Source organism: Bos indicus, chromosome 8 (assembly GCF_029378745.1).
Source record: "Bos indicus isolate NIAB-ARS_2022 breed Sahiwal x Tharparkar chromosome 8, NIAB-ARS_B.indTharparkar_mat_pri_1.0, whole genome shotgun sequence".
NCBI lineage: Eukaryota > Metazoa > Chordata > Mammalia > Artiodactyla > Bovidae > Bos > Bos indicus.
Genome location: NC_091767.1, coordinates 75,811,370 through 75,823,696, shown reverse-complemented (window position 1 = coordinate 75,823,696; position 12,327 = coordinate 75,811,370). Strand labels below are relative to the sequence as shown.

At 51.3% G+C, this 12,327-nt stretch overlaps 1 protein-coding gene across 2 annotated transcripts in view; it reads right to left on the bottom strand.

The window, feature by feature from the left end:
- Positions 1–12,327, bottom strand: part of DNAI1 (dynein axonemal intermediate chain 1) — a 68,474-nt gene that overhangs the window by 21,389 nt on the left and 34,758 nt on the right. For both annotated transcript variants that reach the window (XM_070795010.1, XM_019966443.2), the window contains exons 9-12: positions 12,126–12,260; positions 7,431–7,515; positions 4,049–4,166; positions 3,727–3,770 (exon numbers count right to left, since the gene is read on the bottom strand). In XM_070795010.1, coding sequence (XP_070651111.1) covers positions 3,727–3,770; positions 4,049–4,166; positions 7,431–7,515; positions 12,126–12,260 — 382 coding nt within the window. The remainder of the gene's footprint in view (positions 1–3,726; positions 3,771–4,048; positions 4,167–7,430; positions 7,516–12,125; positions 12,261–12,327) is intronic.

Here is a 12,327-nt window from a genome sequence, read left to right as displayed (position 1 = left end):
GATGAGCCCAGGGCTGCCCCCAAGAAGGGACATCAGTGTTACAGGGTTCCAAACTGCCAGTGTGACCCTGAGACTGTGCTGCCAGGCTGGATCCAGCCTTCCAGGCATCTGGGCTTTTCCTAGAGCTCTCACCCAATTAGAAGTTGGGATATTTAAACAGTGTGGGAAATAAGAGCAAGGCCTTGGAGACAGAATACATCAAGCGGGACATTTAATTTGATTTAGGGAAAATGAGGCAAACATTTGAGAACCTAAATAACTAACCAGTAATTAAACTAACAACAGGAATGCCCTTGCACTACAACCCGGCGAGCACAGTGGCCTTTATGGACTGTATTTACAAAGAGACCTGACAACATAATTAGTCCTGTAAATTTTACGCAGCCTGCAGCTGAGGAGTGATGGATTTTGTGTGTGGAGGATGAACGGGGAGAAATGAGGTGGATGAATTTCCATTTTCAGTAAATGAAATTAACACTGCTTAATTAGTGAAGCTGACAAATAAATGACCAGGGAAGATTTAAATCCCTTACAAGTGGATCCCTGACCTGGGCAGGCTGAGGGACCGACCAGGAGGCGGTGGGACAGAGTGGGAATGGGTGTAATATGGCCCTGGGGCTCAGGGCCTGACTTTGGCCACTTTTGAGGGTGTTGTCCCTCCGAGGCTGGGCAGAAGGTCAGCTGGCTCGTCCGCCCTTCTAAGACATGACCTGCTGGGAGGTTTCCTCCCTGTCTCCTGTGTGAGAGCCAGTCAGGACACACACAGGGTCTAGGATCTGATCCACCATCCCTGCCTGACAGATCACGAGGAGTCCCCACTTCCCTGCTGTGAATGGCCTAATGGGCTGGAAAGCACCCCCTCAGTTTAGCAGGCTGACACAACTGCACCCCAGCTTTGCCCCGTGGGTCATCTCTTCCTAGACCACCTTCCTCTGCCCTCCAGTGTTCCTCCATCTGCTCTTACCTGCTGACAGCCTTTCTCCACTCAGCTGAGACACGAAGCCTGGCCCCAGGGGGAACCCCAGTCTCAGCCCTGTATGCAGCCTGACATGCCCACCACCTGGTGCCCAGCAGCCACGAGGGAAGGCAGGTGTGACTGCTCTGTGTTGTTGCAGGCAATTGCCTAAGCTCTGTTCCCCACCTGCTTGCTCCCAGTCTGGCTCCAGCCAGCCGGCCTTGTGCCCAAACTTGCCTAAGCTCTGTTCCTCACCTGCTTGCTCCCAGTCTGGCTCCAGCCAGCCGGCCTTGTGCCCAAACGTGGGCTTGGCCCCAGTCCTTCCTAGGTGCCTGCCTTCCCCTGCCCGAGTCTTATTTGACCAGGTTAGAGAGTCAACATTGGGGTATCCCAGGCAAAAAGAGTCCTGGGCTGAACTCATCGGGGTCAAGCCCAACAACAAACCCAAACTCTCACTTCAGAGTTTGTCCACATGAGGCAAAATCTGATGATGGGAGGCGGGCATCTGGGAATTTTCAAAGATAGGGTGATGGAGGCTGGTGAGCAGCTGCTCCTCACGGCAACCCATCCGGACATTAGGGTGCCTTTTTCCCGGCCTTGGCTTTGCTCACTTTCTTCCAAGGAGACACCTGGGTATCTGCAGCATGGGGCTCCCTGGGGGAACCTCAGGAGTGAATGCAGGAGCCCTTTGAGTCCCAGTCCAGCCTGGCTCTGCTCAGGCCTCTGCAGGGTGGTACTGAGATGTGCAAGGCTCTGAGGAATAGATGCCCAGTGGAAAGCTGGTCAACAGCTCCCGTGCCAGTGAGAGTAATACCACCGCCTCTGCTGGGCCCAGCTGTCTAAGAGAAGAGGTGGGGCCTCGTCTGACTCCTCCCTGTCCCCAACAGGCCCCTCTTTCTGCAGCCCTGCTGGAAAGCTAGGAAACAGAAAGACAGACAAATCAGCAACATTCGTCCTTTCTGTGCATATGGTTCCTACAGCTCAAGGGGCACATTTGCTGCTTTTCTTCCACGTGTGTCTAATGACAGAGGGTACCAGGCATCAGCGTCTCCAGGTCACCAGGGGAAAAACCAAGGCTCAGAGCAGCTTTCAGCTCCAGGTCACGTCACTGGGAAGTGACCCTCCAGCCAGAAGGTCTGCAGCTGATAGTGGTGCTACCCAGACATGTGGGTGTGGCCAACAAAGGACAAAGAGACCCTTCGAGGGTGCACGCCTGCTCAAAAGAGGCCATTGGGCCCGTTGGAATTGGGGCCATCAATTCCTGGTGGGGGCGTCACTCTGCACCACTGCCTCTGGCTAACACTGCCCCCAAGGACAACCTCTATATGACCCCAGCCAGCTGACATTCCACTCTGGCCCTTGGTGAAAGGAGGAGACAGGAGAGCTGAAGCAGTTTCTCCTCCCACCTGCTGGGGAGCCTCCCCACTCTCCCCACCTCTGTCCTGGGCAAAGAGCCTGGGCTGAGAGCAGCCCCAGAGAGGGGTCCACACCCACTCCTAGGAGGCCCGCTCAGCACCCGGCCCACGTCCAGGCCCAGTAGCTGCAGCAGAGGGAGGAATGTGCTAGCTCCCTGCCAGAGGGGGTGGGTGCCTCCTGCTTGGCAGCAGCCCACCCTCAGGAGTGGGGACACAAAGCGGGCATTTAGGGCATCCTCGGAGGCGGCCCAGACCATGAGACTGGGAGCAGCTCCAAGGGTTTCCTCGCTGAGAGGAATGACAAACACCCACTCCTCTTGGCCCTCGCCTCCCTCCCCCACCCCGGGCAAAGAATGGGCTGGGCGGACAGGCGGTCTGAGGGGCAGAGACCGGGAGCTTGTACGCCTGCCAGCCAGCAGCAGCTTGGAGAATGGGAAGGTTTTTCTGTTTGCAGAAGCTCATTCTCTCAGCCAGAAAGCACGCTGTCAGCCTGGGGAGCTGCAGCTTGCACGAAGTCTGGGGCCCTCTCCTGTTAGGAAGGGGGAATGTCCAGTCCAGAGGGGAGGCAGGGGCTTCTGCAGGGCCCAGGAATCACGAAGGAAAGCCACACAGTTCCCACAGTGCTGCCTCCCGCTGAGGGGTCAGGGAAGCTGGCGGGGAGAGAACATCCCATAAGGCAGTGGTCTCCGAGGGGACAGGGGCCAGCGATGAACATCAAACCCTTGTCCTCCACCTGCTCCAGGGGCTGCTCTGGAAACTCTCTTCATGCAGACCCCACCATCCAGGCCCTCCCAGGTCTGGTCCAGTCCACCTTCTCATGCTTCTCAAGCCCACTTCTCCAGCTTCACTCCACGCTGGTGGTTCCGAGCCTGCCCTCTCTTTGGAATGCCTTCCCTAGTCTCCCAACTGTCTCTAGCCTCCAGTCTCCTGCCTGCAATTCCTCCCTGTAGTGGTTGTGTCCCTGCCTTTCTCAAATTCCTTCAGTGGTTTCCCTTTGAGAGAAGGTCCAAGCTTCCTGGGATGGCTTACCAAGCCCTTTGGGGCTACCCTGCCCCCTTCTACAGCCTCATTTCCTCCCGTATCTCTCCTGCCTCCCGACCTTTGCTGCTGCCTCAGACGGAAGTCCTCTGCCCCTCTTTCTTCACCGTAATAACTCCTTCGAGGCTCATTTTGGCATATTCCTTCACGCAGCACTAATTGCCAGTGTGACAGTGGGGCTTCTCCCCTAGACTGGGCAGTGTGACTAGATCTTAGTCATCTCTGTATCTTTCACACCTGGCAAAGAGTTCTGCACTGAGTAGGTACTTAGTGTTTGTTGGTTGAGTAAGCAGATGAACAAATAGCCAGATGACTTACAGGAGCCATGTCCCACTGCAAACAGATCGTTGTACTTTGGATTCCTGCAAAAGAAATAAGAACCCATCAGCCTAGGAAATGGACATGGTTTGCCCATGGACACAAGCCCTCCCATGTACCCTGGTGCCTTAACTGCACTGCAGACAGACACTGTTCACCTTAGAGACCTAGGGAGGTTCCATAAGAATCCCAGTCTCACTTTTTCCCATAATGCTACGGGTCACCTTCAAGGTGGTTGAGCTTGGGTAGGAGCTGCTTGCTTGTGGCTTGGTACCCAGCAGGTGCTCAGGCACTCCAGGTTTTCTGCAATGCCTCTACTCACCAGCAGAGGGCGGTGACGGCCAGGCGCTTCGCTTTGTCATTTTGGAACTTCCAAAGAGGCAGCAGGGTACCCTCCTGGTCCCGATACTCGTCAGCAGCATCCTCATAGTACTTAAAATCTTAAACACACACAGACTGAGTCAGCCCTGGACTACCGTTTTCTGTCTGTACCTCTTTGGCCAAAACAATTAACCTCTTTGTGTGTCCGAGTGGGAATAGTAAGAATACCTACCTCAAAGGACTACTATGAGGATTCATTGCTAATACATGTAAAGTACTTAGAAAAATACCTGGCACAGAGTAAGCTCTCTGTAATGTTGTTGTTACTGTTATCGTTGTTTTTGGAGGTAAATGACACTAAAGTGGCTATGTCCCTGAGGATAAAATTCCAGGTTTCCCCATCTTCATATTCACTGCCAAGCTCACCACAGTGAAGCTGCCTGGCTCCCTCATGGGTGCTCTGAACTCAAGTTCATCTCCTGCCCTAAACTCTCTCTACCTCTTGTTTCCTTTAACTTAGGCAGAAGCCGCATCCATCTTTCTACTTGTCTATACCAGAAATTTTGGTAATCCTTCACTGATCTCTTTTCATCACCCCTCATATTTTCCTTCTGATAATCTTTTTAATCCATTCACTTCTCTCCAGCTCCATAGCCACAGTCTAGGCTCAGTCCCCAACAGCCATCACCCAGACTACTACACCAGCCTCCCAGCTGGTCTCCCTACCTCCAGACATTCCTCCTCCAGTCCACGTTCCACAGAGCCATGAGGGGGAGAACAAATAAACCAGCTCCCCACTGCCCTGAAAACCCCCTGGTGACTCCCCTGGCACAGGAGCTTCCTGATTGAACCAGGGCTCCAACCCACTACCACGTCACCTCCAGCCAGCTGTTCACATACTCTCTACACCAAAGTGTCGAAAATGCTCTGCTCCTCCTGGAAACTCCCACTCACTCTAGATCCAGATCAAGCTCCTCTGTGAGGCCTTCACTTTGTTGCTGAGCAGAGTTCACCTCCTCCTCCGCCCCACCCCTGCCTCTGGTCTGCTGAAAATGGGCCACACACTGTTGCCTCTCTGTGTCCTTTTGCCTGTCTCCCCCAGCCCACAGCTCTAGGGGAACAGGAAGCACAGTGTTATCATCTCTGGACCCATAGTGCCTAGCACAGGGCCAGCCACAGAGCGGGCACCCAGTGATTGTTCAAAGAAGGCAACAAAATACATCAACAAAAGGGAACTAGTTCTCAGTCTTCTTTCCAACCAAGGGTGCCCCAGTAGAAAATGACCCTCTCATCCACCACGGTCAAGGACAAGCCCGGGCACAGCCCCAGCCTCTCTCCCAATGTCCCACACTTTGATGTTTGGGGACTTACACCAAATCCTCAAAAATGGCTCAGAACAAAAAAGGATTAGAGTGGTCAGAGGCGTGAGCCTTGATCACATCAGAAATCCCTGAGCTCAGACTGTCTTTGAAAAGACTTCATTTCAGAGAGATTAATTGGTAACACTTCTGTTTTCACTTCTCCTTCACAAATACACTTTCCCAAAGGGAAAAGTGTATGCAATTAAAAAAAAATCAAAGTTCAATGCATTTTTATGTGCCTGTGTTCTTATAAATGAAAAAGGTTCACCAAGGCCAATTTCTCCATGGATATTAATCATGTTTGCAGCCCTTCAGTGGGCTGCTTGCAGAGGCTGGGTTTCAGGAAGCCAAGCTGTGTGAGTGACAAATTCATTCACAGCTGCCGTGTACTTTTGACAGCTCTGAAAAGCACTCAAGGTCGTTTTCCAGCCTGAATGATAACAAGGGGGCTTGTTTAGGCGGCTGGTCTTGGCAGCCCTGGTTTCTCTGTCCCATGGGTGAGCAATGAGCATCAAGTCACGGAGAAGAGCCCTGGGCTGTCAGCAGAGGAGATCAGCCAGCAGTGGGGAACTGCCAACTCCGGGGAGGCAGCCGCTCCAAATAAATGCACAACCTCTCAGGGAAATACAAGCCACTTGGGAATGTGCTGTTCATGCCATGGGAAGGATTCCGTTTCCCTGGCTCTGTCAAAGACGCCAGAATTTCCCAGGCCCCCAGGATTTAAGCATTTCTGAATCAATCTCTTGCTTCACCACATCACTAATTAATGACTCACATAGACCTATTGAGTGTTTATTTGAAATGTCTCTTCCAGATCAGTTACTCTGTGGTCTCGCGCTGAAGTGCTTAGGCTCTGGGTCCGGGGGACCTGTCTTCGAGTCCCGACTGTGTCCCTCACACCTCAGGCTAGCTGTGGTTTGGAACAAGTGGCAACCTTTCAGCCTGAATGTCTCATCCTTAAAATGGAGGTCGTAGTGGTATTCACCTGACAGGGTGGCTGTCAGGATGAAATAAAATAATGCGTGTAAATGGCACAGCCCAACACCTGGTAGAGAGGCTATTCTCAGGGAGGGCTGCTGCTTGTTTTTCACTATTATAACTGCTCCTTTTTCTCCACTGCTGAAGATGCATTCTCAGTAAGGTGTAGAAAGGCCCACTCGACCCACACCTGAACCTCATCCTCGCCTCTGCCCCATCTTCCGCCTCATCATACCCTCCCACCTCCTCAGCCCTGCTGTCCTCAGGCTCTGTTCCTGACTAGCGGAAGCTTTGAACTCTGCAGAGAAAGCTCTGGTTCCCTGTGCAATATTCAAGGCCCTTTCTTAACTGGCTCCAACCATCTCTCCAGCCTGAATTCTCCCCGCTTTCCAAGAGAGCCCCCGTCAGGGACAATGAGCCTGCTGTCCCTCGTCTCCAGAGTCCTTTCCATTCATTTTCACTACTGAGTGAGTCACTGCTTGTGCTGTCCCCTGCCCAAACATCTGCCCTCCGCTAATCTCCCACTCAGATGCCGCTTATCCCTTGGCATCCAGCTCAGCCCTCCCTAAAGCCTTCCATGACCGTGGCCACTGCTCACTTCCTCCTCCTCTGTTCTCGAGGAGACCAGAGCAGTCTCTGTCTGCAGTCTAGCACTTAGATTGTCCCTAAGCTGGGCAGAGCAGAGAACAGAACACGGAATTAGGAGGCTTAAGACCCAGGTTTGGGTGCCCTTGGCCTTGGCTTCCTCGTGTGTGGAGAAGGGATAAAATCTCTGCTCCACTGCCTCCCACGATTGCGGGGAAGATGACATTAAATAACTAGCGTGCTGGTGTCTTTATGCACCATTGTCAGATCACATCACCACACCCATTTTTTCTTATGCCATGGTTCCTGTTTGAACTGTGTAAGTCTTATTTCCCTTGTGACATACAGAGGAGGTCCTCTTGCCCCTGTAGGACCCAGCATGGGACACTCAAATACTCACTTTGTATGAGCGATTTTTAATAAAGTAATAATAGCAGTTGCTGGCACTTTAAATCTTACCCTGAGCAACATCATCATATGTGTTTTGGTTGACCATCCGCTCCACGATTTTAGCTGCTTGGGTCACTTTGGTGATGTCATCACTCTGTGGAGATACAGGGGCCACCGGTCCTCATAAGCCACCATTCTGGAAGGTCTCGCCCTGAGCTATAGCCCTGACTTGCAATCGGTTCAGCAAAGCCTCTCTGACCCCGCCCACCCCAGATAGCTCTGTAAAGGTTTTCCTCACCACCCTCTTCCAGGAATGCCCAGCTCACAAGTGGCATGAGGAGTCTGCACTGCCATAGTTGGCCCCTAGGTAAAGCTTGCCTCCTGCTCTTTCATCCTGAGTTTATTCTGGAGATGGCTCATCTCTAAACACAAGACAGGGCCCTGAGGAGAGCCCAGAAGGGGTACTGGAGGGGAGAGCAGACAGGGCCGGGAGGAGGCGTCTCTGGTGGGGACAGAGGTTTCAGCAGCCTCAGCAACAACAAGGACTCCCGTTAAAGGTCCCAGAAATCTTGTGGTCCAACTTATTCAGTCAAAAGTTGAGGGGTATATAAAATAGATAGCCAATGGAAATTCGCTGTATGACTCAGGGAATTGGAACTGGGGCTCTGTAACAATCTAGAGGGGTAGGAAAGGGTGGAAAGTGGGAGGGAGGTTCAAGAGGGAGGGGCGTGTATACACCTATGGCTAATTCATGTTGATGTATGGCAGAAATCAAACCAATATTGTAAAGTAATTATCCTTCAATTAAAAACAAATTTTAAAAAAAAGTTGAGGGGAAGGTCCAGGGAGGGGAAAGAGACATGCCTCTACTATAAGGAGTATGAGACAGAACTGACTTCTAACTCAAGGCCCTGCCCATGGCCAAAGACAAAGCAGGAAGTTTCATATCAGGGAAAAATGACTCAATTTGAACAAAAAACACGTTCATTATCATGTGAAATTCCATAAATCCTCAATGGAACACCACTACAGCAGGTTGAGAGAGGAGCGAAGAGTTTGGGGCTGGCAAGACAGGTCTAACATGTCTAGGGCAGGTGGCAGGAATGAACCATGGAGTGGACAGCCCTCCAAGGGGGCCCAGAGGGCCACGGCTCTCTGGGACACGCTTTTCCAGGACTGCCAGCATTGCACAGAGGTTAAGAGAATGGGTTCTGGGGCCACCCAGGTCTGCATTCCCCACCCCCACCCCCGCACAGATTAGGAGCCCAATGGCAACCTTAGGTACCTGAAGGTCTCTGTGACTTAGAGTACTCCTGCCATAGAGGGATGGATGATGCCTTCTGAGTCATAGGGTCATTGTAGGACCCTAATACTTGTAGGACGTGTAATAATCGCCATGGTGTTATTCACCCAGGACCCAGTGGTAACAGTGATGGTGGTGTCAGAGGGAACATGCAGCCTGGTGTGGTGGGGACTGACAAAGTCACACATGGGGGCTGCCCTTTGAGACTCTTTCATCAGTTTTCAAAACTGACTCCAGAACACTCACCAAGGACATTCACTGGAGTCTTATAATCATAAGCCTCAGAGCTCACCTGGAACCAGCTACTCCCCCTACCCTCTGACCCAAAGCAAGAATCTGTCCCCCTCAGCAGCTTCCTGGCAAGTGTTTCTCCCCATGCCAGGTGGTATTTTGTGTGGTCAGATAGCCTGTTAACTGAAACCTACTTCCCTGAGTTCTATGGTCCCCATGGTTATCCCCATGGTCCTAACTCTGTCCTCCAGCCACAGAAAGGTGTGTGTGCCGGGGGACAGCTCCTCTGATGTGGGAGGACAGTACCTCTTTCCTCAAGTCAGTACTCCTTCAGGTGGCCCCGCCCAGCTCCATCAGCTTTGGTGGCCTCTTAACAATCAACACCTATCAACCAGGATCAAGCAAGGACTATCTTGGGGGCTGTGCATACATCATCTTGGGTTCTCAAGACAAGCTTGCAAATCAGGTATCATTAGGCTGTTTCCTTGGGTTGGTAAAGAATCCACCTGCCAATGCAGGAGATACAGTTTTGACCCCTGGGTCAAGAAGATGCCCTGGAGAAGGAAATCGCGACCGTCTCCAGTACTCTTGCCTGAAAAATCCCATGGACAGAGGAGCCTGGTGGGCTACAATCCATGAAGTTGCAAAGAGTCAGACACGACTTAGCAACTAAACCACCACCACAGATGAGAGAACAAGTTTTTAAAATTTTCAGCTCGGTGACAAAGTCAGGATGTAAACTCAAATCTATGGACTCCAGGGCCCATGCTCTGAGCCCCACACAAAGAGCCATCCCTCCCTAGATGACCAGCCTGGTCCTGGGAGACTCAGGGCTCCAGATGTGCTCTGAGGAGAGAGTGTGGTTTGGGAAACTATGCTACTGGAGCAGATGTGCCTTTTTATTGGTTCTGACTGAACTTGTGGCCTCCGAGCCCTTTCCCCCATTCCTGTCCTAATTGTTCAGATCAGAAAAGCTTGCATTCATTTCTGTACATTCACCCAAATCATTAATGAGACAGAAACCTGAGATCTAAAACTGCAGACCCTATCATGAAGTTACTCTGCTTTCTCCTCTCCCATACTTTTGAGTTTTATACCAACCTAATCAGATCCAGGTCTCAGAGAAAGGGGTATGACTTTGTTCACATGCTGAGCCTCAGCAAAGGGGAAGGCAACTCTTACCTCCACTCTGGTCTACAGAGAGCCTGTCCTAGTACTTAGGATCCACAGTTAGAAATCAGTTCCCTTGGGGGAAGGCTGAATAGAATACTAAAGTATTATTTTTAATTTATTTATTTTTATTTGCAGGATAATTGCTTTATAATAATGTGTCGGTTTCTGCCATACATCAACATGAATCAGCCATAGGTGTATATATGTCCCCTCCTTGAACCTCCCTCCCACTCATGGAAGCATATACACTACATATATTAAATAGATAGCCAGTGGGAATTTGCTGTATGACTCAGGAAACTCAAACTTGTGCTCTGCGACAACCTGGAATACTAAAGTGTTAACTGGCTATGTTATACCCCCAGTATCCTGCTTTACTGCATTTCTTGGTCCAGAGGGCTGGAATCTGCCTACATCACAGCTTTTCGTGTTAACCAAGCTAGAAGAACCTGGTGTGGTCCTGCATCCCTGAGGGTGTTAGACACCAATTCTGGTAGGGTTGAGACCTAAGGACAATTTTCAGCCTTAGTCAAAGGGATCTTTCTTTTACTTCATGGGTCCTGGTGACTGCAGTTAAGGTTTCTTTAACCAAACTCCCGGTAGAGAGCCAAACCCTGATGAATCTTCAAGTGAATCTTGATCCAGGCCAGTAGCCCCCCTGAAGCCCCTAAACTCTAGAGAACAGTGCAGGGCAAGTTAAGGGTCTGGACAAGACAAATGCAGGGCCAGGACTTAGCTTTCACCTCAGGGTTCCAATACCAGCACAGTCATGATCACCAAGTGCTTGCTCTGATTACATGAAACTCAACTGTACAGCTCCTATTTAGTCAGGGCCTGGAACCCTCAAACCTCCCCTAAAATGTGACTTTATCCTGGGCGTGGAATTGAGCGGAAGTGGGCATACTTCAGAGAAAGGGAGAGTGTGATCTGGTTTAGATTCCAGGGTGGAGCAGAACTACTTCCCTGAGAGCTGTTGGGAGCTCTCCAAGGTGCTGAACATGACCTTAGCTTTCTGTGGAACTTGTCCTTCCTGCCCAATTGCAGATCAGACTCATCCTGATCTCCATACTGGGACCCTGGCTCCTGACCCAGCTCTCTCTCTATTGAAGGGATACACATGGCCCCTCAGCATCTCCCTGTGGTGACCATCCCTGCAGTGACTTTTCACTGTAACTTCCATGATGAACCCCAACCTATGCTGGCTACACACACAGTGAGCTCCCAACCATGACCTCTACTATGACTCCTGCATAGCTCTTCATTGCAAATTCAACCCAGGGTGGTCACTCATTGGCCTGGGCTCTCTGGTACCTGTGATTAGCTCTGACTTGCCTCCTGGACCTGAAGAATTGAGTGCAAGTAAACCCAAGGACTGAAGCCCAAAAAGCAAATCTCCCTCTCAAACCTCATGAGCTTTTGCCCAAGGAGGTGGAGCCTTATCCTCACATGCCACTCTGTCCTGGGAAGCCTCCCCAGCTCTCCCAAGGTGCATATCAGGCAGTGGCACCCCACTCCAGTACTTTTGCCTGGAGAATCCCATGGATGGAGGAGCCTGGTAGGCTGCAGTCCATGGGGTCGCTAAGAGTTGGACATGACTGAGCAACTTCGCTTTCACTTTTCACTTTCATGCATTGGAGAAGGAAATGGCAACCCACTCCAGTGTTCTTGCCTGGGGAATCCCAGGGACGGGGGAGCCTGGTGGCTGCTGTCTATGGGGTCACACAGAGTCGGACATGACTGAAGTGACTTAGCATAGCATAGCATAGCATGTCTCCCGCTGTCCCCTAGCCCGACAATTCTGAATTCCTGCTAGCCTCCAGACCTATAAGAAATTGTTGGGGGGGGGGGAGGGGGAGGAATGTGTGGAATGCCAGAAGCAGTTATAGCTCTCCTCACACTTTCCTACAAGGAAAGGGCTGTTCATAAGTATCACTAGCATGCCCCCTGCCCTTAAGTGTCTGTGAAGTCCTACCAGACAGCCAGGCTTCTTTCTACCCAGGAGCCAAGAGCCCACTTAGTCATTCTCTGTGACAGACCCATGGGAGCCCTCGCCAAACCTGGGACTCCATAGATGTCATCTTCCTCATGGCCATTTTCCCCATCTTTTTAGCCACTGGCGTCTTTGTCTTCTCCTTCTCTTTAGTCTTTTCCTGCTTCTCGAGCTCTTCCATGTAGGCATCATAGATCTCCCACTAGGCAAAGGCAAGATGAGAAGGATCATCTCAGGGCACAATCTTCACCTGGCCAGCTCTTCAGCCT